Source organism: Panthera pardus, unplaced genomic scaffold (genome assembly GCF_024362965.1).
Source record: "Panthera pardus isolate Hobbes unplaced genomic scaffold, ASM2436296v1 HiC_scaffold_2, whole genome shotgun sequence".
NCBI lineage: Eukaryota > Metazoa > Chordata > Mammalia > Carnivora > Felidae > Panthera > Panthera pardus.
Genome location: NW_026526765.1, coordinates 1,175,339 through 1,200,715, shown reverse-complemented (window position 1 = coordinate 1,200,715; position 25,377 = coordinate 1,175,339). Strand labels below are relative to the sequence as shown.

General features: G+C 62.2%; 2 protein-coding genes and 2 long non-coding RNA genes across 9 annotated transcripts; 1 reads left to right on the top strand and 3 right to left on the bottom strand.

The window, feature by feature from the left end:
* Positions 1-12,662: 12,662 nt before the first annotated feature.
* LOC109267854 (uncharacterized) lies at positions 12,663-14,923 on the bottom strand. Its single transcript, XR_008423647.1, has 2 exons — positions 14,034-14,923; positions 12,663-13,515 (listed from the first exon to the last, which is right to left on the bottom strand). It is a non-coding gene; the product is annotated as an uncharacterized LOC109267854 (long non-coding RNA).
* A 174-nt stretch (positions 14,924-15,097) lies between these two features.
* Positions 15,098-16,532, bottom strand: LOC128778348 (translation initiation factor IF-2-like). The gene is made up of 2 exons (XM_053907637.1): positions 15,638-16,532; positions 15,098-15,456 (listed from the first exon to the last, which is right to left on the bottom strand). Exons 1-2 carry the CDS (start codon positions 16,530-16,532, stop codon positions 15,098-15,100), a joined length of 1,254 nt encoding a protein of 417 aa, XP_053763612.1.
* IRX4 (iroquois homeobox 4) lies at positions 15,839-24,834 on the top strand. 6 transcript variants are annotated; one of them, XM_053906858.1, is made up of 8 exons: positions 15,986-16,125; positions 16,455-16,694; positions 17,236-17,463; positions 20,173-20,293; positions 20,740-20,991; positions 21,634-21,776; positions 22,659-22,987; positions 23,450-24,834. In XM_053906858.1, the coding sequence occupies exons 4-8, from the start codon at positions 20,249-20,251 to the stop codon at positions 24,271-24,273; spliced, it is 1,593 nt and encodes a 530-aa protein (XP_053762833.1). In that variant the 5' UTR covers positions 15,986-16,125; positions 16,455-16,694; positions 17,236-17,463; positions 20,173-20,248; the 3' UTR covers positions 24,274-24,834. The 6 variants fall into 6 exon arrangements, with proteins under 6 accessions (XP_053762835.1, XP_053762833.1, XP_053762834.1 ...); XM_053906860.1 differs by lacking the exons at positions 15,986-16,125; positions 16,455-16,694; positions 17,236-17,463 and adding an exon at positions 15,839-15,924; XM_053906859.1 differs by lacking the exons at positions 16,455-16,694; positions 17,236-17,463.
* LOC109267856 (uncharacterized) lies at positions 18,249-19,491 on the bottom strand. The gene is made up of 2 exons (XR_002080318.2): positions 19,315-19,491; positions 18,249-18,540 (listed from the first exon to the last, which is right to left on the bottom strand). It is a non-coding gene; the product is annotated as an uncharacterized LOC109267856 (long non-coding RNA).
* Positions 24,835-25,377: the final 543 nt, after the last annotated feature.

The window sequence follows — 25,377 nt, the reverse complement described above, 5'->3', positions numbered from 1 at the left end:
ACAGCAAAAACTCCACAAATGGCAGCCGTTCATTTACTTAATTTCACCAATTCATTTATTCAGGAAGGATGTGTTCCAGTCCTCCTCCATTCTGGACGGTGTGGGAGACGCCAGCTCACTACATGCAGAAAGCAGACCGAATCTCCACCCCGCAGTGGCCACGTGGCCCACGCGCACGAGAGGAGTTTCCAGGGGACGGTGGCCCACGCGCACGAGAGGAGTTTCCAGGGGACGGTGGCCCACGCGCAAGAGAGGAGTTTCCAGGGGACGGTGGCACTGGGGAGCCCCTGCCAAGACGGCTCTTCTCTCCTGTAATATCCTAAACGTGCTTAGTCTGCACCACGGGACACAGCAGCACGTAGCTCAGGCACCAGCTCTGCCGGAGCCAAAGGGTGGGATTTCCACCGTCCAGGGGCTCCCCCCGCTCATTAGAATCCCTGCCTCTACCATCGGTGACCCTCCAGGAGTTGCCTCTGTGCCCGCATGAGACGTCTTACCTGAGTCTTCACCCAGAAACGGTGGGTGCGCGTGGCTCTTTGGGGGAAGCAGGCGTGGGGCCTGGGAAAAGCCAAGGCCGAGGACGGAAGGCAGTCTGAGGCCATCCCTGAGCCTGTCACCGGTGTGATGGGCTCTCGTGCATGAGCTCCCACCGTCCACCGGGCAGGGGGCACGGGGAGTTACACCCGCCGCCACCCGGGGTTCAAGAGGGCCTGGGCAGAGCAGGAGGGACCCGCGTTCCAGGGGTCACTTCCAGATACACAGGGCAGGGGCTGGCGGGCCACGCCCTGCGCGGCCACGCGTCCCGACTGTGTCCGGCTCGAGGGTGGCCAGGAGCCCACGGGCCGGGCACAGAGGTGTCCACACAAACGTCTACAGCGCTGAGCGTTCGGCGGGGACTGCCGTCATGGGTGCCGCAGTCTGGAACACAGCTCGTGAAGTGGTTTCTGTTAAACCACGTGACTAACTTCACGGACTGATTTCTAGCTTTGCTTTTAGGCTCAGTTCTCACTCTACAGAAGAGAAATGCGTACGGGCAGACAGGGCTCGGGCACCTGCAAAGGCCGCGGAGGGCTTGGGTTCTGGCCAACCTGCTTCCTGCTGGTCCCCGCCCGCCAGGAGAGCACGCTGGCGGGAACACGCCACTGCGCCAGGTGCTGAGTCCCCCCACCCGGCCCCCCTCCAGCCCCGCGGCTTCTTAGCCGGGGATTCTGACCGAGCCCTCTGGCATCTTCTCCGGTAACGGCAACGCCCGTGGTCTGTCGGCACCCTGCTCTCCCCTCGCCCGGGGGCCCCCAAGGTGCACAGGGTTCGTCTGCGCTGTCGGGCCTCCTGCCGCACGCTTCCGTGGGGACTGACGGTGACCGGCCTCCCCCTGCCCTTGGACAAAACCACGGCTGCCCCGTGGACTCTCCCCACGCTTTCCAGCAACCTACACAGCCAGCTCTCGGAAGACAGCCAACTAACTTGACAAACGAGATTGAGCCTGAGAGCTGATCCTTTAAGGTAAGAAGAGTTATTTTAACCCATTCTTGACAGACTTGGTTTGGTGGCCATAATGAAACCCGCCCAAGAACCGGGCTGCTCTCCTCTGCGAGAGGCCAGAAGGCCTAGCTGGTGAACGGGGTGCACTGAGCCACCCAAGTCGGGCACTGAGCAAGCAGGCTCAGGAGCGCGGCCGCGGGGGATGGGAGCCGGGACTCCTGGGGCCACACAACACAACTCACCCACCACGGGACGTCCACCTCCCTGCCGACCCCGGGCCCCAGCCCCGGGTGGGCACTGGTACCGCTCATTCCAGGGGTCACTTCCAGGTACGGCCGCGTCCGGTGGAAGGAGAGGCCCTTTCTTGCCATTTCTTTCCGTCACAAAGAAATCTTTCCAGAACCCCAGGCCGACTTCCCTGCGTGTCTCAGCGGCCAGCCGTGCGTGCCAGGTACGCGCCCTTCCCCCGGGTGCACGTCCCGTCCTGAGCGCAAGCCGGGCCTGGCCACTCACGGCGACAAACCGAACACAGTAAGCGACCTGGTTTGTCGCCTCTCAGGTCAGGCCGCACACGGCTTGTTCCACAACAGGAGCCGAGGCCGTGAGTCCCCACCTGCTCGCGGGACCGACTCCCGACCTCAGCCGCGGAAGCCCCCTCGGGAGCAGGTGTCTCCCCGGGGGCTCCTTCAGATGACCCCGCAGCCCCGGCTGCCGGCTCGCGGCCTCGCAGGAGACCCTGACGCCCAGGCCCCACGTGAGCTTCGTCCGGATCCACGACCCACGGAAAGTCTGAGCTAAGTCTCAGGGCGATTTGTTCGGACAGTTGATAACTGATGCGGCCCTTGAGCAACCATGCGACAGGGAGAGGTGGTATTGGGGTCGGTCCCCACACGGGGACGCCGGGACAGGCAGACGGGGGCGGATTTCGTCACCGCTCCTTGGAGACACTCTTGCCGAGAGCCTGCTTCTGTCCTGGGCCTGGGCTGGCTGGGGAGCGAGCGTCACGCGCCCCGGGGGCCTGTGCTCTGGGCCTAGGGGTCGGACCGGGGTTCCGGCTTCTCGGCAGGCAGGACCCTAGTGTGTTTCTCACCCGGGCCCCGTGCCGCTGTGATTGGGGTCTTTTCCACAATATGATTCTGGTTATTGGCTGGACCCTCCTGAATTCTCAGAAGTGGGGCAACGGATTAAACCATGGGAAAGCGGTCGAGTGAGTTCAATTCTTTTTTTTTATGTCAACATGCTGGCAGGCACTACTGAAGAATATTTTTCCAGTGAGGTGCTTATGAAAAACAGTTCTGAGTACCATAAAATCAATTGAGTGTAGAAGAGAAAGCCCTCGTTCCAGGAAACTTCGCTACAAAATCAGAGACACAAGGAAGAAGCAAAAGGAGGAAGGGCCAGGCCCACAAAGGGCGCTCTCGGCCCCGACCTTCAGGTCGCTTTATCCCAGCCAGGGCGCATGGGTGCGTCGGGGGGTTTCAACCCGAGCCCAGCGGGTTCCTCTCATTCCCGTGGCTGTTTCCTGCGGGGTCTGAAAGGAGAGATAAGGGCCCGGCTGCCGTGCACGGGGCCTTCCGGAAAAGATGGCTCTTCGTCCGCCACCCCGACGGCTCCTGTGCCCCGCCTCCTCCCACTGCGACAGGCCGGCCTCGCGGGGGTCGCCCGCTGGAAACGTGCTGGTCCTGGCAGGCGCCCCGGGGAAGCCCAGCCCGAGAGGACAGAGGCGGGAGCACCGAGAGCTCTCGGGACGAAGGGTCGGCCGCGGCCGCCGGCTGGGCCTGCCCTGACCGCGGACCCCGCAGCCCCTCCCGACAGGCGCCCGGTCAGGGGGCTCGGTGCTCTGACAGCACGGGGTGTGCATCCGTGTTTCTCCAAATCCCGCTTCTCACGTCACTTCGGGGGACAGGAGCCCGCGGCCCGGCTGTCCGCCTGCTCCTGCCTCCTCCCCGCAGCACAACAGCCGACAAAACGGGCGACGCACGTCGCGACGCCCTGCGTGTGTCCTTCAGGTGACGTCCGGGGGTGCTGTGCACGGTCCTGGGGAAGGGGTCCTGAGAACAGAACGTCATCCCGTGACACAAAGCAACATTTCTTGTTATGCAGCAAAACGTTATCTCAGAATAAGGGTGACAAGCAAACGCACGGCCGCGGTTAGGTCCTCCATCGGGCGGTGGCCTCGAGAGGGGATGTCTGGCGGCCGCTGTGGACCCCGCGTCCCAGCAGAGACCGGACGGCACGGGGACTGACGGCGCCCCGTAAACAAGCCGCTCACTTCCCATCTTGCGCGTCTTAAACGTGGGGTGACACGGCGCCCTGGCCGCGGCCTGTAAGTACCACTGACCCCGGAAGCAGCCGGGACCCGCAGGAGACCAGGGCAGGGACGGGAGACGGGCGCACGGGCCCAGAACGTGTCGCTGTGCCAGAAAAGCAGGGCCGTCGGAGGGACTGGGGAGCCTCCCAGGGGCCAAAGGGGGACACTTTAAGCCCCAGTAGCTGCAATGGATCAAAACACAGGGAGCATGTTCCAACCCAAGGGGTGGTCCTGAGGCTCAGAAGGCACAGCTCTCACGTCTCTCCTTGGGAGGCTCCTGGGCCATCAGATCACGTTCACTCCGTCTCTGCCATGTCTCCGAGGGGCCATGAGTGCGCTGCCCCAGATCACAGGTGAGGGAAGACGACAGGGCCCCAACAGCGCCGTTTCCCGAGCCCGGAACCACCGCCGGCGGCCCCAACACGGCCTTGCAGAGACATACGCAGCCCAGGACACACAGCCCGACCTGAGCAGCCTCTGCACCGGCCGCCAGTGGCCGTGATGTGCGGGGACAGAGGAGCGCGGTCACTGGTGCTGCGAGGGCAGGGTCGGCAGAAACGGGAACATGGGAAACTCTTAGGGCAAAAGCCCAGTTTCTTCTTCAGCAACCAAAAGTCAGAAGAAGGAGGAGGGACAGAAAGGACCAGAAAGACCTCACGAGATGTCACTAACATGTCATCTGAGCCCCGGGCGTGAACTTCGCCACATGCTGAGGTTAAAACAAACTGGGTGAACACACAAAAATAAACTCAAAATGGATGAAAGACCTCAATGTAAGACAGGAAGCCATCAACATCCTCGAGGAGAAAGCAGGCAAAAACCTCTTTGATCTTGGCCGCAGCAACTTCTTACTCAACACGTCTCCGGAGGCAAGGGAAACAAAAGCAAAAATGAACTATTGGGACCTCATCAAAATAAAATCTTCTGCACAACGAAGAAAACAATCTGCAAAAGTAAAAGGCAACCGACAGAATGGGAGAAGATATTTGCAGGTGACATACCAGATAAAGGGTTAGTATCCAAAATCTATAGAGAACTTATCAAACTCAACACCCGAAAAACAAATAATCCGGTGAAGAAATGGGCAAAAGACATGAATAGACACTTCTCCAAAGAAGACACCCAGATGGCCAACAGACACATGACAAGATGTTCAACATCACTCATCATCAGGCAAATACAAATCAAAACTACACTGACACACCACCTCACACCTGTCAGAATGGCTCACGTTAACAACTCAGGCAACAACAGATGTTGGCGGGGATGCGGAGAGAGAGGATCTCCTTTGCATTGTTGGTGGGAATGCAAGCTGGTGCAGCCACTCTGGAAAACAGGATGGAGGTTCCTCCAAAAACTGAAAATAGAACCACCCTATGACCCAGCAATGGCACTACTAGGCATTTATCCACGGGATACAGGTGTGCTGTTTCGAAGGGACACATGCACCCCAATGTTTATAGCAGCACTATCAACAATAGCCAAAGTATGGAAAGAGCCCAAATGTCCATCGTGGATGAACGGATAAAGAAGATGTGGCATATATACAATGGAATATTACTCGGCAATCAAAAAGAATGAAATCTTGCCATTTGTAACTACGTGGATGGAACTGGAGGGTATTAGGCTAAGTGACATTAGTCACTCAGAGACACACAAATATCCTAGAACTTCACTCATAGGAGGACTTTAAAACCCAGAACAGATACACATAGGGAAGGGAAGGAAAATAATATAAAAACAGGGAGGGGGACAAAACAGAAGAGACTCATAAATATGGAGAACAGACTGAGGGTTACGGGAGGGGTTGTGGGAGGGGGGATGGGCTAAATGGGGGAGGGGCACTAAGGAATCTCCTCCTGAAATCACTGTTGCACTCTATGCTAACTAATTTGGATGTAAATTTAAGAAAATAAAAAATAAAACAAGATAAAATTTTAAAAAAAGAAAAGAAAAGAAAATTGAAAAAAACCCAAACTGGGTGAAAATGAGGAAGCAGGAATACTGACTGTGTATTTGGGGCCATCAGAGAATGACTGACTGTTTTAGGTCTGATATTTGCCTCGGAGACATTTTTATATGTCTCCGTCTTTTAGACACAAGCGCTGAAACATTCACGTCTGGTGTCCTGAGTTTGCCCCACAGCAAACCGGTTGGGGAAATGGGTGGGATTGGCCCCAAGTTACGTGAGCCTGTTCTACTCTAGTTTTGTGAATGCCTGGAATTTCCCGTGAGGAATCGTTTAAAATGTGGAGTTTGGAACAGGAGCAGGTGTCCGTGCCCTGCGTGCTGACTCTCTAGATTAAGTGTGCAAGTGACGGGCGAAGAGTCCTGTGTGCCATCAGTCCACGTCCGCCCCTTCGTGTGCGCCTCTGCCCGCCACGTCCCCCGCAGCCCGGTCGTCTGTCCCGGCCAGCTGTTGGAGAGCCCGTGCGTGTCAGTGACAGGTCCCCGGGGCCCGTGGAAGCAGGAGAGGGTCCAGCGTGGCCGTGCCCGTCCTCAGCCCTCTCGGAGCCAGGCTGGGCACACTCGGAGGGCAGGGACGGGCCCCCCAGAGCCCCGCCAGCCAGGCCTTCCCAAGGCTGCCCGCCGGGCTTCCCCGCCTCTGATGCCACGGCCGAGAGGCTTCCGTGACGTCAGCCTGTTGTGCACAAGACGAGCTGCAGCCCGGGGCAGCGGAAGGTGACTGCAGGCCACCGTCCGGAGCAGCCGAGCACTCCCGCCATCTCAGCGTGCGGCCTGGCCACCGGGGCCCCAGAAGACGGTGACCCATTGGAAAAGGCCACACGACGGCAATATCAGACCTAAGCAGGCCGATCAGAGGCAAACACACAAAACTGGAAAAGGGGCTCGAGGGGCAGTGAGGCCAGGAAGATGTGTATTGATTCCCTGCTGAGCGCGTGCCCGGAGCACCGGCCGATGAAGACAGCTCCCTCCGCTCCCTGACAGCACTGAGCCCTGCCTGCCTTCCAGAACCCGCCGTATCGAACCAGGCTCCCGGGGTTCACAGGGAAACACTGAAAACCGTCACTGGGTTGAACACGGGCCTGCTATTTCCAGCCTTCTTATGAAAACAATGCCTCGGTACGGTTTGCCCTGCCGCTTTCCCGGACCTCTGGCCACAGACGGCGGTGGATGGTTGCGGGTCCCCCGTGTGTTTCTCTGTCTTACGGTGGCTCCAAAGAGAGATCTGGCAAAAGCACACTTTCAAAGTACCAGCTCAATGTGCTTTGAAAGTCTCAGCCCGTAGAAAATTTCTCGGAGCTCGTGATCTTTCAGCCCCATACCCCACTCCCCCCAAAACACGAGGAATCAAAGAGAAAACCAGCAACCTTTTCTCCACATTGTGGGAGACGCTCACCTAAACTGTGAGGGTCGGAAGACCCCAACTGAGATCCCACCTCGTCCGGCTGGGGGCCGGTGCCGATGGGCAGAGGCTCCTGGCGTTTGCGAGGCTGCTGTTCTGACCAAAATGATAACCAGCCCTTCTCTGCCCACCCAGAACGAGGCTTAACAAGGGTGCCAAGACCCATCGTGCCCCAGGGACAGGGGAGACGGGAGTGACTGGGGCCCCGTGGGCAACAACTCAAGTCTGCACCACGCCCAAGGGTGTGAGCTGGGGTCCAACCCGGCTTTGAGCCTCCTGCTCCGGAGGCCGGGACCCCATCAGGATTCCGGAAATTCAGAGAACCTGTGCCTCCTCACAGAATGCGAGGTAGAAGGGAGAGCAAAACCTCCAATGACTTCATTTCTAGCCTTCTCCTTGTAACGGAACGTCCCGCAGACGAGACACCGGCCAGCCAGCAGGACAGCCCTACCGGGAGACGGTCTGAGCTGAGCGTCTTGCCTAAGATGGGGTCCCAGGGCACCGGACGCGGCTCCAGCCCTGACAGGCACGCCGAGCAGAGAGGCAGGTCTACAGCTGAGCTTGTCCCTGATTGGGGAGCAGAGCGACCCATCCAGCCCTCGGGGTCCCCCACCCCGGGCTCCAGGAGCAACGTCAGAAGACAGCGCCTATGTGCACAGGCCCTCAGACACGGTGGCGACACCTTCGGTGGAGCGGGGACCGAAACAGGGTGCAAACCCTGGTGGCGTCTGGGCTCGGGCAGTCAGGAGCTCCTGGGGCGGCTCGCCCCACAGGCCCATGCGCCTCCCCTCCGAGGGAAGACAGCACGTTCTCAGGACGCCAGGCCGTGGGGCCGAGGCTCTGAAGGAGCAGGTGTGTGTTCAGCAAGGCGACCCCACTGGCAGGCAAGTCCCGCACCCCAGGGCCGGCCCCTGCGTGTGGTTCCGGGGTGAGCACTTGTGCGCCCAGCAAGCCGCCCCTGCACACTCCCATGCCAGCCACGCATCCAGAGCGGGTCAGGGGACAGCCACCGTGGACGTCTGTGGGGCACAACCACCACCAGGGGCAAGGGAAATGCCGGAAGGGAAGTACAGGGAGAAGGAACGTCTCTTCCAGAAGGACTGACTTTTAACCGCGCAAGCTCACTCTGTCAGTGGTTAAAGAAAACACAAACGGAATCTGCTCGGAAAAACCTGACGACGGACTACGTTCGGCCACGTCTACAAGTTTCTTATTCTTTTCTAATGCACGGAAAACCAACAGGTTTTCTGAGCCACCCCTGCCTTGGGGAGCCGTGTATGAGTGGCTCCCCTCCCCAGCACACAGTTTTATTTCACGGAATAAAATATTTCTGCAAAGTCAAATATACCCTCGACAACATGAAATGTTATTACCTAATACTGAATCACTAAAACTAGGTAAAATACCAATACATATTATTTAATATTATTATTTGCTAATATTATAATATTAAATATTCTTATCTTCCTAAACTATAAGAAGATTTTGATTTTTTTTTAGAGCCATACTAGAATTTCCCTGGTTCTCTGTTCTTTGGGCTGCTAGTTTAAAACTGTAAAATACTAGCACATCATTATTTTTCTCTAAGTCCTTCAGGCCTGTCAAAACAGCCCTCTCTCCCCGATGATCTTCATGGTCCTTGTCACCAGTGGCCAGTGCAGTGGTCAGTTAGTGTCCTGGAGTCCCGGCCGGACAGACACCCTTGTCTGAGCAACCAGGTACCACAACGTGTGGACACTGAGTCCTACAGAGAGTTCCAGGGCAAGGAAGTGAGGCCAGCGGGTGCTAGAAATGTTCATAAATAGAAAATATTCGTGGGTAAGTTAAGAAAGTTTCTTGAAGATATTTTTTCCTGACCATGGCAGCAATGAAAGGGCATGTAATCTAATTTCAGCCTTTAGTGTCCTTGTATAATCTTGCCCTTACGTTAGATTTAAGATAGTGTTTCTTGGGGCGCCTGGGTGGTTCAGTTGGTTGGGCGACCGACTTCGGCTCAGGTCATGATCTCGCAGTTTGTAAGTTCAAGCCCCGCGTCGGGCTCTGTGCTGACAGCTCAGAGCCTGGAGCCTACTTTAGATTCTGTGTCTCCCCCCTCTCTCTACGCCTCCCCTGCTCATGCTCTGTGTCTCTCTCTCAATAATAAATAAACATTAAAAAATTAAAAAAAAAAAAAAGTAGTGTTTCTTTCTGGGGCGCCTGGGTGGCTCAGTTGACAGCCCAACTTCAGCTCGGGTCATGATCTCCCAGTTTGTGGGTTCGAGCCCCGCATGGGTCTCTGTGCTGACAGCTCAGAGCCTGGAGCCTGCTTCGGATTCTGTGTCTCCCTCTCTCTCTCTGCCCCTCCCCTGCTCTGTCTCTCTCTCTCTCTCAAAAACAATAAATAAACATAAAAAAAAAAGTTAGTGTTTCTTTCTAGGTATTTTATCCGTATTGAAAATTAGATTGTAATGTATAATTATGTAATAACATACAATTTGAATTTGGAATTATGTGACTTATAATTATAGCATAATCACATGATAATATACAATTATATTATAACAGTATTAAAAGAAGAAACTGTAGCAGTCAGATAGGGCAGGTCGAGCTGCCGTGACAACAATCCCGACACGCAGTGGCTTAAAATCGGGGCTGATTCTGGCTCTCACAGTGTGTCCACCCAGGTCAGCAGGCCGCCCCATCCACGGAGCCTGGCCGAGCCTCCACCAGCTAAGGTGCCACCGTCTGCCACAGCAGGTGGAAGGGAGGGGGGTGAAGTGCAAACCAAAGACAGTCACAAGGTCCCGAGCCCTCGGGCGGTGGGCGAGGGCGCTCACCCCAGGGGCGGCACCAGGAGGCCCCCAGGGCCGGCTCCCCACCACGCGTCCCCACCTCACCGCAGCCCCTGGCCAGAAGCAAGAGGGAGCAGGCTGGGAACCAGGAGGACCGGGGAAATCGTGCCTGGAGCCCACCGTGCCTCCCGCGACTGCACAGCCTTCGCTGAAACCTCAGGAAAGTCAAAGGTCAGAGAATGCAGTCACAGGGGTCTGTGGTTTCCCAGTCAGCTGAGCGGGAGTGACCCCCCGGGGGGCCCACGGAAGGCCAGCTGCGCTGGGAGAGAACACAGTGAGAGAAGGTGGTTGGCCCCCAAAAGCGAGGGCAGGAAGCAGCACGCGCAGCTGAGTCTGCGAAGGCACAGCAACGGATCAGCAGTGCAGGTGTGCATTCGTGCATTTAGTGAGCTCCTTTGTCTACGCGGTCATTCGGTCTGCTGATTGCTTATCTGCCTCTCTCTGAGGACATGCACGCTCCCCCGGGCAGATGCCTTTCTTTCTTCTGTCCACTGGTGCACCCCAAAGCCCCAGGAGAGCGCCTGGGACACGGAAGGTGCTCTGTCAGTACGTCCCACATGAACAGTTTCAGCCTCCCGCATGCAAGAACGCTCCTGATGTCTCTTCTCTGCGCGGCTCTCCTTCTACGAAGAATGCCACCCATATGTCCTCATTCATTCAACACTCGTTAAGCCCCTACTGTGCGTTTAATGTGCACCTACTATTACAATAAGTCCCCAACCCTCCTGAAGCATTGATTCTAGCGTAGGAGGGAGGAAATGAGGGCAAAGAAATAAAGCAAGGACACAATGTGCCCGACGGCAATAAAACACAGGAACAAAACGGGAGCATATTGGGGCTCACCGCCCACACAGCCGCACCAGACTTGGGGCGGGGACCCGAGAGGCCTCGAGAAGTTAGGGAAAAAGGGTGTGTGAGACGCCATCCTTCCCGATGGACACACGTGGGGACCCCCTCCGTGGACCTGCCAGTGGTGATGGTGGGGTCGCTCTAAAGACACAAACCCAGGCCTTCCCAGACTCCTCCTCTGTTACAGCTTGAACTGTGTCCCCTCAATATTCGTACTTGCAGCTTTAACCCCCAGCACCCAGGTCGCACCCTCATTCGGAAACAAGGTCATCGCAGCTGCGATCGGTTAGGATGTGATTGTGCTGGAGTGAGCGGCCCTAATCCAATATGACGGTGTCCCTACAGAAACGGGAACTTTGGACACAGGCACCGGACACGCCCAGGGCGACTGCCGTGTGAGCCTGAAGACAGAGATGCAAGCGGGGGTCAGGAGCCCCCAGACCGCCAGCAGCCGCCAGAGGCCGGACAGACGCCTGGGACAGACTCCGCCTCACAGCCTCGGGGGGCCAGCCCTGCCCACGGCTTGGCCTCGGACTTGTCCCCTCCAGAGCTGAGAGAGACCCCTGGGTTGTGGCTCTTTGTCAGGCCCCCGCGGAGGGGCTCCCCTGAGCCCCGAGCTGGGGGTCAGGCCCCCCGAGGGGCAGGTGTGCTTCTGACCGAGCCTGGTGACCACAGTCCCTTGTCAGGAGCTTCTTGTCACGGGCAAGAAGAATGCCTCTTCCGCTGTTCGTACACAGAAAATGAAAAGGTTGCTAAATGTATAAGTAATTTTGACTGAGTCATTGATCTGGATACTTTTAAAGTAAAACAGTAAGTATTTCTGTCACACTTTGAAGTCGGGCTCGGTGGCTCCCTCTCCTCCCTCGGGGTTATTTTATAGCCATTAAGAATGTGTTCCTTTTATCTGGGCCTTCAATTAATTGAATTTCAAAAATACTCTGAAATGGCTTTTTTTTATATAAAAATCAGCCACCTCCTGGAGGACATTCCTGTATGATTTGCTGCCACAGTAATTAAAAGCCTGTGTGTGACACCGGTCACCGTCAGAGCGTCACCAGCTGCACTGAGTTTACCGCCGGGGAGGCGGGGGGAACACTCGGTTTTTTTAGGTGGCCGGCAACTGTCCCCAGCCACCCTTGAGGGGGACACACCAGAGTCCCCAGGACAACGCTGTGCAAGGCAGATCGGTGCCCCAACGACAGACCCGCAGCGCTGACCCGCCCACGTCGGCAAAGGTCCCTGACGGCACGGCTCCGTCTGGGGCGCTGCTGGGAGGGGTGCACACAGGCCTCCCCGAACCCGGGCTGGGAGGGGTGCAAGAGAGGCCAGCAGCCCAGCCCCGATGGCAGCACAGCCCCCTGTGCCCTGCGCTCCACCCCTCTGTCTCCCTCACCTGCTCCCTGGCCTGGGCAAGTGCCATTTGGTACCTGGTCACCTTCCACCCGCCACCGGGCTGTTGGCGTGTGATTGTGGAGCAGTGCGCGTGAACGAGGCGGGCGGGCCGCGCCTTCGCTGCCGCCGCCGTGGGAAAATGGGCTTTCGGGCCGCGAGTTCCGGGGAGCGCGCCCCACGGGGCTCCTACGGGAGGCCCCCCACAAGCTCGCACACTCGGGACCCACCCTTACACTTCCTGTCCCCACCCGCAAGACGTTGTCTCCCAACCCTTCCGTCAAGGACTCGGACGCGACAGTCAAACTCCAGGCGGTGTGTGTGCTGTTGTCTCTTCTACGCTTCACGGTACCTCCCTCTGGTGTGGATGCCGGTGAGTCCAGGCTGCGGCAGGTAAACGTTTCAAGCTGGACCACACAGACTGCAGACAGCGTCTGAATTGATAGCCTCTCGCTTGTAATAACAGAAACCTCCCTAAAATCTGCCCATGCGTTTCAGCATCACAGACGTGACATCGTGTTTCTGAAATGAGGAGAAAGAAAAACTTCCCAACTCCTGCTCCCTGGCCTCCTTCCAAGCCCACGAGGGTGGGAAAACAGGAAGGGAGGCGGTGACCGGGCGGGAGTGGGGGGCAGCCCTCAGGCCCCTCCGATCACCCTGGGCCGCGGCCCCAGCACCTCTGACCCGGGGCCAGGGGCGCGTCCCTGTCCCTGACCCTGACCCCAGCACCAGGCTGCTTTGAAAGAGAAGCCACTCAGACTTTCTGCTTTAAGTAATTCAGGTTGGCGCTGGGCCGGGACAAAGCCCTCCTACAGCCCTGCGCCCCCAGTCCTCAGCTCCCGGGGGCACTTGCCAGAGATGAGCCATGTCGCTCTCCACTGTCCAGCCCCAGGATCTGGGCCCCACGCTGCTCTGCGGCTAAGTCTGGCCACGGAGCCGTTAGAAGGCTGGGCCCTTCCAAGCCCAAGGGCATCTTCGGGACCCCATGCCCAGTGCCGCCAGGCGGTCCCTCTGAGGCCGTCCTCACTCGGGACCGGTTCCTGTGGCCTCCCCTCCCCCTCCCCCACTGCAGTCGGAGCCTCTCGTGGGTCCCCAGGGAGGGGGACCGGGGCGCGGGTCCCTGGGTGACGGCAGGCAGCAGACAGCATCGGGCCAGCTCCTCGTTCCCCACCAGATGCCTCTGCATGTTGCTGCAACGGCCAGGCTGGGGGGGGCGGGGGGGACGCCGCAGTGGGGCCAGGCCCCGGGGGCACGGAGGCTTTGTTTCAGATCGCACCCGGCCCGCTCTGCCAGCAGCAGAAACAAAAGACAATCGACAGACAATGGATCCACCAGGGAGCACCTCCGACCACAGGGACCAGAGGTGGGGGCGCAGGGGTGGGCGCAGCCCCTGGCCTCGTTCCTGTGCAGGGAGTGCCGGGGGCGCCCTCCGTCGGCCTGGGGGGACCGCTGCCCTTCGGAGGTGGCCGGCTGCACAATGGCTCCCTGGACAGATCACTCAGTCCCGGGACAAAGAGGGACTTTCCCTGCCAGGCTCCCTGGGCAAGACCTGGGGTATTGCCATCCTTTCCCCAGAGCACGGGCCCAGGAGGCCCTCTCAGCGCGGCGGGAGAGCCGCGCTAGCCTCCTGCCCGAGAGGCAGGGGCGGAGGAGGGCCATCGACGCTTCTGGCCACTTGGCCAGGGAGCCGGGCAAGGTCAGGCCCGGCAGCGTCCAAGTGATGGGACACGAAGATTGGCTTCCAGGGAGCGGAGTGAAGGGAGGCCCTGCCCCCCAAGGAAGGGCGACGGGCCGCTCAGCGCACCTTCTGGGGAGGTGCCGTTTCCAGGGGCCTGGGTGCTGTTCCGGCTGTGGAGACTCCGGAGGCCGCCGGCTGCCCTGAGCTCCACGTGGGCCCTGGTGCTTCTCAGACGCCCGCCTCCACGGCCACCGCTGTCTTGAATGAGCGAAGGCAGGCAGAATGCGCCTATCTCCCCATCAGGGCTGTGAACACAAACATGCCTTGCTTATCGTCAGCTATGAAAAGAATCTAAGTCCCAGGTAGGCTCTGCGGGGAGGGACTGGCATGCTTGTCCCCGTTGGCCCCGAGGCCCTGCCAAAACCATCCTGTGGCGAGAAGAGGGAGGAGGAAGCTGCCAGCAGGGCAGGGACAGCGGTCATCCCTCCCTCGGAGCCCTGAGTCCACTTCCTTCCGGCTAGAATCGAGCAAGCTCCCTGCCTCACTCTGGAGGACGTTTCCAGACGCCCCGACATACAGGCACCCCTCTCACAACCCCCTCCAATCAGCCCAGGGTCGGAAAGGGTGTCTGCAGGCCCGTAGCCCGCCCGAGGCCCAGCTTCGTGCTTCCAGAGCGAACCCAGACCGCAAAGCTGTGTCCTTCCCAGAGAAGCCAGCGGAAGCTCTGGGCTCAGAAGCAGGGCCGGGAAGCCAGGACTGCTGGCTCTCCTTCTGCTCCGTGGACGAAACAGAGGCACACAGGAGGCCCGGAGACAAACACCACCCAGCGTGCCGTTGTCGGAGCAGGCAAATAAATGAGCACTGTCCCCCAGCGGTTGCCGGAGCTTTGAAGGGAAAAAACAAGGAGGACAGCAAGTAACTTTTTCAGACATGATCCGGGTCAACAAATCTCAGACGTCATTATAAGGCCACAGATCATGAGGAGAACAACTCCACCATTCCTTGAAATGATGGGGAGGGGGCGGGGGGCGGGGGGGGGCGGGCGCAGGGCAAGGTTCCTCTGGCTGAGTGACCTGGGACCCACCCAGACTGACTTCCCTCCTGGACTCAGGTCTCAGGAGCCACTGGCTGTCCAAGCGGAGGGGTGGCCCCAGGCCGGACACCCAGCCCAGCAGCACTGCAGTCAGCCCTTAGCAAGCTCCCACTCCCGCCACCCAGTCCTGGGCAGATTGCAGGCTTGCTGTCACCTTTGTACAGCCACCCCCACCTGCCCACACCAAGGCAGTCCCCGCTGCCCGGACAGCCCGAGTGGACTCGCCCGGACAGTAGCCGTGGGAGCTGGGCTCCCTCCGCGCCAAGGGGCGATGCTGCGGGGCTGGGAGTGCGGGGAAGGAAGCCCGGGCCCGGAGCTGCTCGCCCAGCCTACTCCCAGGAGGCCTGCGGGCAGCCGAGCCCTCTGCCAGCTCCTCGGAGCGCGGGGTAGCGCGGCCAACGGGCGACTCAGGAGAACTGGGGCCAAGAACCAGCGAGGCGGTCTCGGGCGCCGTTCCTCTGGCCCAAGACAGCGGGGCGCGGGGGAGGGCGGCCTAACAGCCCCCCCGAAGGGTCTGGCCGGACGGAGGCGGCCTGCCTTCCTGCCGCCCCGTTGTGGCGGCGCCGTCTTCTCTGAGCCCGGCGTCCCTGCCCCCGCCCCAGGGCGCCCCCCGTGCCTGCCCCTACGCCCCACGCACCCAGGGCGCGGGCCAGGCGGAGGGGAAAGTTGGCGAGCGCGCGGCGCCCGCGGGGGAAAGCGTTAATGGGCGGCCGGGTGGGAGCAGCGCGCTCGCTCGCCCACGTCACGCCGGTGCGGGCTCGGCTGACGACCGCGGCGCCTGGGGACGCCGGCGCGCTCCGCTCGCCAGGTGCTCCGCCTGGAAATGTCTCCATTAGTTGTCGCCTGCTCCCCGCCGGAGCGCGCGCGCCGAGCGGCCGCGCAGAGCCCTCGCGGGCGGCCGGTAGTGGCCGGGCGCCACCGCAGGTAGGCGAGGTCCCCCGCCGCCCGCCCCCGCCCCGGGGCTCCGAGACCCCTCCCCCCTTCCGGGGAGGCGGAGGCTCCGCGCGGCCGCCGAGGGGCGCGGGCGGCGGCGACTGCGGCGACTCCCCGGTGCGTCCCGGGCTGCGCGCTGCTCCCCGCGGCCCCGGCGCCCGAGCGGCGCGGGCGGGCGCGTCCCCAGCGCAGGTAGGGAGTGGGCTCGGCCGCACAAACTTTGCGGGGATCGCTCCTGCGCCGGAGGGCACAAAGTTTGCCGCCTGCCGCTGGGGTCTCCAGAGGCGGCCGCGTTCGCTGCAAGTTGCGGAAACGGGGTGCGGGGGAGGCGCGGGGCGCTGGGGGCCGACGCGGGGCATCCGGGCCTGCCCCGGGACGCCCCGACCGCGCGCCTTTCCCGCTCGGGCGGCGCCCTGCGGGCGGGCGGCGGGGGCGCGGCGGGAGAACCGGAGCGAAACGGTGGGGGGCGGGGGGGGGGGTGCAGGCGGTTCGGGAGCAGGATTCCGCGCGCCTGCCTGCAGCTCGCCCGCCTCACTTCGCGTGAGACCCGGAGGACCGGCCGCGAAGGAGTGACCCGCCGACCTCGGCGCCAGCGACATCCAGAACGCCTTTCAGCGCCACACCCCGCCCGGGTGTCCGCAAGCAGTGGGCGGGCACCGGCGCCCCGAGGGCTGGCCCTCGCCCGGCTCCGCGCGCTCCAGCCTCCGCCCTCTGCCTGAGGTCAACTTCGTCGGGCTGGAGCGAGCCCCGGGAGGCTCTCGGTGCGGAGGACGGGGTGGCCCCGGGGGGACGACTCGGGGAACCGCGGGGAGCGCCTGGCCTCGGCGGGGCTCGGGAGCGAAGCCCCACGGGGAGCGGGGCGGCGTGGAACGTTAGGGCGCGGCCTACCTCCCAGAGGCCCTCAGCGGCCTACAGCACCCCCCGGGGCGAAGAGAGCGACCCATAGGCCTCTAATGTTGGGCGCTAACCATCCTCAGGCCCCCTGGCCCTGGGCTCCTTCAGCACTCAACAGGCTGGTGGGGGCACCTCGCCCAAGCTGAGCCGCTGCTCGGTCCCCGGGGAGCCTCTGGGGGGTGTATTTAGAACCGAGGGTCCCTGGAGGGACTTGGGTTCAGCACGCGCGTCTATGCAGGAGCATTTAGCTGATGGTACCTGAGATGCCGACCCTCCCGTTCTGCCCGCTCTGGGAGGGAAACCCCGGGGCCTCAGCTCAAGGCTCAGCCTTTTGGGAAAGGGCACTCGGAGAGTTATTCCGGCATTTGCTCCGGGACAAAGATAACCCAGAAAGTATCTCGGTTGCAGGAGGCCGGCCTCAGCCCGGCGCAGGGTGTCAGCGAGATGCCGGGGTGTTCGCCAGTCTGGAGACAGGCCTGGCCAGCCCTGCATCCAGGATCGGGTCGCGGGGCCTGGGTGAGCCGGGACAAGGTCGCCAGGCTCCTCATGACAGCACCGAGCTTCCCTAGACAGGGTGGCCGCCAGGGTGCGGCAGGCCTGGAGCCGGCGGGAAGCGGAGGCCTTGGAAAGTAGTCGGTGAGCTTGATTTCTGGATTAGAAGTCCAGGTTGCCTGGGAGAACCGGGCCAGCGGGTGGGGACTGGGGGCGTCTTTTTACGACCCAGGCTGGAAAGGGAAACGTTGCAGTGATGGTCAAAGGAAGCCCTTGACCCCCCTGAGGCCTCCACTGACGGGCTGTGCCCTCCAGGGCTCCGGGCTCCGAAGGCTGCTCACAAGATGAATGTTGGCGCGTTCAGGGGGCGGCGTTCCCCGCGAGCTGTGGCCCGGGTGAGGAAGGCAGGGCGCAGGCCTGGGTGTGCTGCCCGGCAAGCCAGAGCGAGGTGGCTCAGTGCCGCTGGGACCTGGGCGGTGGCTGTCCTCCCCCTGCCAGCTGAGCGCTCACGATCGCTGGGGTTGGGCCTTGGGAGTGGGGTGAGGACAAGGGGCTGAAGGCATCTTTGCCCCGGATTGCTGCTCCCGGAGCCCCCTCGGCCACCCGTGGCTCGGGCCCCTCCGTGGCCCAAACCTCATTACCAGGAGAGAGAGAGCTGTTTGTAAACAATAAATAATGGAAAGTAGGAGGATGTTCAGAAAAGCCACAGCAGAAGCCGGGAAAACTGGAAGGAGTTGGGAGGAGGGGGTGGGGGAGGGGAGGAGCAGAGGAGGAAGAGGGAGAGCGACTGAGAGATTCATTTCTGCCCCAGAAGCCCCGGTGGCTAGTTTCTTATTATTTACAGGAAGGTGATATTAGCAATTCAGGTGAGAAAGAAATAAACACGGCCGCCACGAGATCAATACAGAATTCAGAAACAATTATTAATGTCATTTGACTCGTGTTCTTTATATATCTCTCCCGGCTACAGACGCTTAAACTGTCTGAATAATTTGCATGGGGCGGCTATTCATTATTTCCGATGATTTTCCTTCGCAAGCAGCTCGGACGTGGCCGGCTGTGGTTCAGCGCGATCGGAGAGCTCGTATTTTCATCTGTAAATTAAAGCAATTACGCAGCAGATATTATATGATGCGTACTGTGGTCTCCAGACAGTCATCAATCACCTTCAACCGAGCTGTCAGAGCGGGCAGATTTCGTTTCTGGGAGGCAGGTTTGCAGCTGGGGAGAGGGCGAGAACGTCATCATTAATTAGAGGGTGACCCTGGGGCGATTCACAGGTCTGAACCCAGGAATCTTTCCGAGCAAGTCTGCACAGCGCCGCCGCGCACAGCTCCCCTCCCGGCCGGCCGACCGCGGGAGGCCGAGCGAGGCAGAGCGGCAGGGGCGAGCCGGGAGGTCCCCGGAGGGCGGCTGCATAAAAGGCGGGGAGCGAGTTCGGGGTGCCCGGGCGCCCATTTGCAGCCTGCGTGCTGGCCTCCGCTTTGCATTCGAGCTGGGTCCCAGGACCGGGACCCGATGGAAAGTCCTGGAGAGGGCGCGCGGCTGTCCCCCAGCCCCCAGACTGCCCCGCACGCCCCGGGCCCAGAGCTATGCAAAACGGGCAGGGGAAGGCGTCCCGGCGCTCCCTCCCCTGCGGGGCGCCGGGCGGAGCAAGCACAGCGGGAGGGGCCCCGGAGCAGGGCGGCGGAAACCTCCTCTCCGGACCGCGCAGGGCTGTCTGGCAGTCCCGGGTTCAGCCGCGAGGGGCAGGGGGAGGCTGGGAGGGCGGCCGCGGAAGGGGGTGGAGGAGGAAAGGGAGGGCCGCTCGCTGTGCAGGAACTCACAGGACCGGGGGTGGGACGCGCGGGGGCGGTGGGGGGGGGGGCGTTCCCGGGGGACAGGCTGGCGGGCAGACGCAGAGCCCCGCGGCAATTGGACCACCGAGGCCCGGAGTGGATGGCTCTGGGGGAGGCCTCGGTGGATGGCTCTGGGGAGGACGCGGGACCCACACACCTGAGAGCAGGTTGCCCTTCGGACGCGCACACTGGCAGCCGCATCTGGTTCTGGAACTCCCCGCCCCGGAGCAGGGTTCGAACCGGCGGGAGGCCGAGCAGAGAGCCAGTTAAACAATAGTCGGGGTCGCGCGCGGGCCTGCGGAGCGGCCCTCCTGCACCTGCCGCCGAGCGGGGCGCGGAGGCCCGGCCGCCTGCGCCAGCGCCCGGCTAATTTTAACTGTTGATTACATCTTCGGTGGAGACTCGCTCGTGTGTCCCTTCACATGTCTCATTTGTAATTGAGACTAATGATTACAGTGGGGCGGGCAGGCGCAGGTGCTCATTAATTAATTTCTAATTAAAAGTGCTTCCCATCCTCGGTGACTAAGGAGAAACGGCATTCGTGGGGGCGATATTGACTCCACGGACGGAATTCATTTGTCAGAGCCTGTTGTGGCCTCTTCGCCCCGCGCGGCGCCCCCGCCCCGCAGCCCCGCAGCCCCGCAGCCCCGCAGCCCCGCAGCCCCGCAGCCCCGCAGCCCCGCAGCCCCGCAGCCCGGCCGCCGCCAGTGACCCGCACGTCTGCGGCCCGGCCGAGCTGCGCGGCGTGGGCTGACGTCAGCGCCCCCGCCGCTGAAAGCCAAGCACATTTGACTTGACGGGTTCGCGCAACTCGGTGGTTTTTTTTTTCCCTTTTTTGCAAAATATGTATTTGTGTCGCCGCTGCGAGGCGGGCTGGTCCCAGAGCCCCCTCGAGGCTCGGGAACGTGAGGCTAAAAGGCTCGGTGCGGCCGTCGCGGCTCACTTTCCCGCCGGGTTAGAAAAGTTTGCGGGGCGCGTGGATGAATTAACCCGCTCTTCCGCTTCGCCCTCCCAGCGCCTAGGAGCCGGCGGCCCCGGAGCAGTGGCCGCGCCACGCGGGCGACCACGCGCAGGACCCCGCCGGCCCCGCCATGTCCTACCCGCAGTTTGGATACCCCTATTCCTCCGCACCCCAGGTAAGGGGGCCCCGCGAGGGTGCGGGGAACGCGGCCGGACACGCCGGCTGGCAGGCTGTCCAGCGACCCGGGGTCGCTTCCCAGAGAGCGGGGCCTGTGCCAGGCGCTCCTTGCACCCAGCCCCGGGGAGGGCAGGGGCACCGAGAAACTCTGACGTGCGGGCCCCCCTTGTCTCCCGCTTTCTTTGACCCTCACCATCACCCCAGGAGAGACGGCGTGGCACAGGAGGGCGTGCGCGGCCTTGGGACCCCCCCCACACACACACCCACACACCCGGGGTGCGTGTGAAAACTCCGGGGCCTGGTAGGGCTGGTCCCCCAGTGGCTCGCGGCAGGAGGGAACGCGCGGCGTGGACGGCAGTACGCCCCGGGCCGTGGGGCAGGGTCCCCTGGGCGGCGCGCCCCCCTCACCCGCGGGCGCTTCCTCGCGGCCCCTCCCTCCCCCAGTTCCTGATGACCACCAACTCCCTGAGCACGTGCTGCGAGTCCGGCGGCCGCACGCTGGCCGACTCGGGGCCCGCCGCCTCGGCCCAGGCGCCCGTCTACTGCCCGGTCTACGAGAGCCGGCTGCTGGCCACCGCGCGCCACGAGCTCAACTCGGCCGCGGCGCTTGGGGTGTACGGGGGCCCGTACGGCGGCTCGCAGGGCTACGGCAACTACGTGACCTACGGCTCCGAGGCGTCCGCCTTCTACTCGCTGGTAAGGGGAGGGGATTGTCTGAAGCCTTTCTCCGCCCCGCCACGCCCCTGCCCCCGATTTGCCCAGCCCACCTCCCATGGAGCCCGCGGCGCGGGCGCAAGTGCCCAGGACCCCACGCTGCAGGGGGAGCCTCCTGGCCGGGTTCCTCCCAGCGCCGCCCGCCCTCGGAGCTCGAGCTCGGCGCCCGCCCCTCGTCCCGCGCTTTCCTCCTCTGAGCTCCCTACCTTCACTCCTCCCGGTCTCCCTCCTCCTCCCTCCCAGTGCCCCACCGCTTGGCCCTCCCCTGCTCCCTTCCCCCTCCTCCCCCCAGCTCGTCTCCCCCCTCGCTCCTCCTTCCTCCCTGCGGGCGGTCGGTCGGTCCTCTTCTTGGGTCCGGGTCCTCCCTCCTGCTGTCTCCCAACCCCCACCTGTCTCCTCTGCCCCCCTCTCCCTCCAACCTCATTCTTCTCTCTCCTACTCCCCGACCACCACCCCCCAATTCTGCGCGTCCTCACTCCCCATCTTGAGGCTTCTTTGCTCCCTGGGCCCAAGAGAGAGTCCGGGGGTGGGGGTGGCTTATGAGGCTGCCCAGGGGTGTGTGCAAAGCGTGCAAGAGCCAAGGGGCCTGGGGGGCTGGGGTTGAGCTGGGTCGCCTCCCGGAAGCTGCGACCCCAGGCGCGTGGGATCCTACAGAATGGCTTCGACTCCAAGGACGCGCCGGGATCTGCGCATGCGGGCCTCGCGCCTGCTGCGGCCGCCGCCTACTACCCCTACGAGCCGGCGCTGGGCCAGTACCCCTACGACAGGTGAGGGACCGGCGGACAGAATCCCTCCTCACTGCCCCCGCCCGGGCCCCCGCGCTCCATTCAGTCGTCAAACTCCGCACCACCAGCCCCACGCCCCCTGTGAATGTTTGGGCGGCTAGGGGAGGGATTTCGGGTCAGGTTTCAGCTGACCTGCGCTACTCCCGAGCCCCGCCCCCTTGGCAAGCCTTGCCCCACTGGGCAAATGCGTCCCCAGCCTCTCCCTCTCGCTCCCTTCGCTGTCTGGACGCTCACAGCCCTCGCTGCACTGTGGTTCTGGGCGGCTGTCAAGTCTCCCTGCCCAGGCTTCAGACGCCTCCCTCTGCCCAAGAGCCCAGCCCACCTTTCCCTTTGGTGGGAACCAGAAGGGGGAGTCCAGTCTGCTCATCCAGAGACGCGTGGCCCATCTTGGGGGGAGGAGGGTGACAATTATAAATTTAACTGCAGGAAGTCCACATAAGCCGTCTGGACGCTTTCTCCCCACGGACACTAATGACCACCCCTGCCCACGGCTGTTATATAGTCGGGTTCACATTTGTGTGGTTCGGGGATCAAAAGGGTAGGCGAGGGGGCCCATAAAGGAACCTGAAGAAATAGATGTCTATGTAGGGTGACAGAGACCTGGCCAGGCCTTGAGCCCACATTCCACTCCGGCTAGGAAGGAGCCCAGGCTCCCTGTAAGTTGAATCAAATATACACATCTTGGGCCACAAAAGGCTGTGCCTGTGGGCCGTGGCGAGGAACCAGGGGCCTGGGTTTGACCCAGGTCTTACCACCATAAAAACACTCCCACACGACGGGGACTGAAAGCCTGCCTGGGCCTTGGCCCGCCGCCCGCGACGCAAGGGTCTCGGCCCAGCGCCCCATTGCCCAGCCTGTCTCCAGGTACGGGACCATGGACAGCGGCACGCGGCGGAAGAACGCCACGCGCGAGACCACCAGCACGCTCAAGGCCTGGCTGCAGGAGCACCGCAAGAACCCGTACCCCACCAAGGGCGAGAAGATCATGCTGGCCATCATCACCAAGATGACCCTCACGCAGGTGTCCACCTGGTTCGCCAACGCGCGCCGGCGCCTCAAGAAGGAGAACAAGATGACGTGGCCCCCGAGGAACAAATGCGCGGATGAGAAGCGACCCTACGCGGAGGGCGAGGAGGAAGAGGGGGGCGAAGAGGAAGCCAGGGAGGAGCCCCTCAAGAGCACCAAGAATGAAGGTGGGTGGCACCTGCAATGCTAAGGCTGGGGCACCGAGGCCGGGACTCCCTGTGCCTTCTTCTTGGGTTCTGGGACCTCTGAAGACATTGAACCTGGGGTAGTAAGAGCAAACTGTCAGGGCACGGGCAACAAATGAATGAGCTGACCCATGGGGGCCCTGACCTGGGGGCCTGCGGGAGTAACTGGGAACAGGCTTAAAGAAATCCAAAATAACGCTTAAAACAATAGACACACTCTCCCTCCGCCCCCACCCCCCACCCCATTGATTTGAGCAGGAAATCGCTAGGCTTCTTTGTTACCACTTGGGGTTCTGGAGCAGGTGGGAGGTACAGGTGCTTCTCCTAGCTTGGGGGCGGGGGGTCGGGCCCATAACCATGTGCGCAGAGCTAGGAAGGAAGAGTGAGGTCCAGACTAGCGCCTTCCTCTCTTCCTGCACCGGCCCCTCTTTCTACCCCGCGCAGAGACGGTGGGCAAAGGGGAGAAGGATCTAGAACTCACAGACTTGGAGGATTTCGACCCGCTGGAGGCGGAGCCCCCTGAGTGCGAGCTGAAACCGCCCTTCCAGCCCCTGGACGGCGGTCTGGAGCGCATCCCCGCCGCGCCTGACGGTCCAAGCGCCCCGGGAAAGGAGGCTTCCGGCACCCTCCGGATGCCCCTGGCCGCCGGTGGCGCGGCCGCCCTGGACCAGGACCTGGAGAGGGCCAGAAGCTGCCTCCGGAGCGCGGCGGCTGCGCCCGAGCAGCAGCCTGGCGCTGGGGGCGGCTCGCAGGCCTGCGAGGCCAAGCTGGGCTTTGCGCCGGCTGGGGCGACGGCGGGCCTCGAGGCCAAGCCGCGCATCTGGTCGCTGGCTCACACGGCTACCGCGGCCGCCACAGCCCTGAGCCAGACTGAGTTCCCCTCGTGCATGCTGAAGCGCCAAGGCTCCGCTGCCCCTGCGGCCGCTTCCTTGGCTCCTGCGTCGTCCTCGCCTGCGGCCCCGGCCCCCACTGGTGCCCTGGACAGGCACCAGGACTCCCCGGTAACCAGTCTCAGAAACTGGGTGGATGGGGTCTTTCACGACCCTATCCTCAGGCACAGCACTTTGAACCAGGCCTGGGCCACCGCCAAGGGCGCCCTCCTGGACCCAGGACCGCTGGGACGCTCTCTGGGGGCAGGTGCCAACGTGCTGACGACGCCCCTGGCGCGCGCTTTCCCGCCCTCCGCGCCCCACGACGCCCCGACCGCAGGCTCAGCCAAGGAGCTGCTGGCGGCGCCCAAGGCCGGGGGCAAGCCCTTTTGCGCCTAACGGGCCCCGCCCCGCGCGGAGGAGGAGCAGACGGGGAGCCGGCCTGCTGCGCGTCGCAGACTCTGTTTCTACGGAGTTTCCAAAGCAGGACGGGAGCGCGTCCAAGTGCAGGCAGCCCACCCGCCGTGGGGGGACCGGCCGGACTCGGCCCTCCCGGCCACAGACCCCGCCTGGACAAGCATTGGTCCGGGCCGTTTCCGACCTCCGCCCCGGGCCCCAGCCGGGTAGGGACGCTCCCAGAGCAGAAGGGAGCCGCCCCGGAGCCTAAAGTTTACGTCCCAAAGTTTACACGGACCAGACATTTCAGCTCTGAGGCTTAGTTTTGCTGCCTCCTCCCGGGTTTGAGGCATCCTTGCTCCTTCCGAAGACCCCTCAGCCCGCTGACCCGCGTCGTCCTCAGCACACCTTCCAGCAACCGCACTCCCACCTGTTTACACTGTTGCACACTCGTAACTCGATAAAATTACGTTTTTTTACGTGTATGTTCACACCAATAATTGCCTGCTTCAGAGGCTGATATAACAAACCAATAAACCGAGTGATGGTGTTTGCATTGCAAAATGAACACGCTTCACACCCAGGGGGTTGAGGTCTTGCCCAGGAAAGGTGCTAATCGCCCAGGGGAGGAGGGGGCGGCGGCCTGCCCGAGTGCCCCGCGAAGTTAACCCGCAGAGCCCAGACGTCCTGCTTCAAAGCCCCGTTTGTAGCAACGGTTACGGGAACTTCCAGGAATTTTGGGGTCTGTGAGAGAAGTGCACAGGCCCTAAACTGCAAACTCTCCCCCGTTACCACACTCCACAATGCTGAGAAAGTGGGGGTTTCCCTTGCAAGATTAGAGTAACTTTTAAACTTGCTAAATTCCCTGGAACTGGGGGGGGGGGGGGGGGTGGCGTGGACTGCGTTCCGACCGCCCTGAGCCGAAGTGGCGCGGCCTTCCCGCCCCCGGCCCCGCCTCCCCTCCCTCCCGGGACCGGCCGCCCCGCCCGCGCTCCGAAAGCCCGGGGCCGCGCCCCGGGGGTGGGGGGGTGGGCGAGCGCTTAGTCGGCTGCGGATAGAAGGCGGGGCTGGGAGTGGAGGCCCGGGGGCGGGGGCGGGGGCGAGCCC

Coding starts and splice junctions, on each gene's coding strand:
- IRX4 (XM_053906860.1), top strand. CDS start 20,249: ATGTCCTACCCGCAGTTTGGATACCCCTATTCCTCCGCACCCCAG. Junction 20,294..20,739: donor CCTATTCCTCCGCACCCCAG/GTAAGGGGGCCC, acceptor TCCCTCCCCCAG/TTCCTGATGACCACCAACTC. Junction 20,992..21,633: donor CGTCCGCCTTCTACTCGCTG/GTAAGGGGAGGG, acceptor GCCTCCCGGAAG/CTGCGACCCCAGGCGCGTGG.
- LOC128778348 (XM_053907637.1), bottom strand. CDS start 16,532: ATGTCGCTGGCGCCGAGGTCGGCGGGTCACTCCTTCGCGGCCGGTCCT. Junction 15,457..15,637: donor CCGCCTGGCCCGCGCCCTGG/GTGCGTGGGGCG, acceptor CTTGGGCCAGAG/GAACGGCGCCCGAGACCGCC.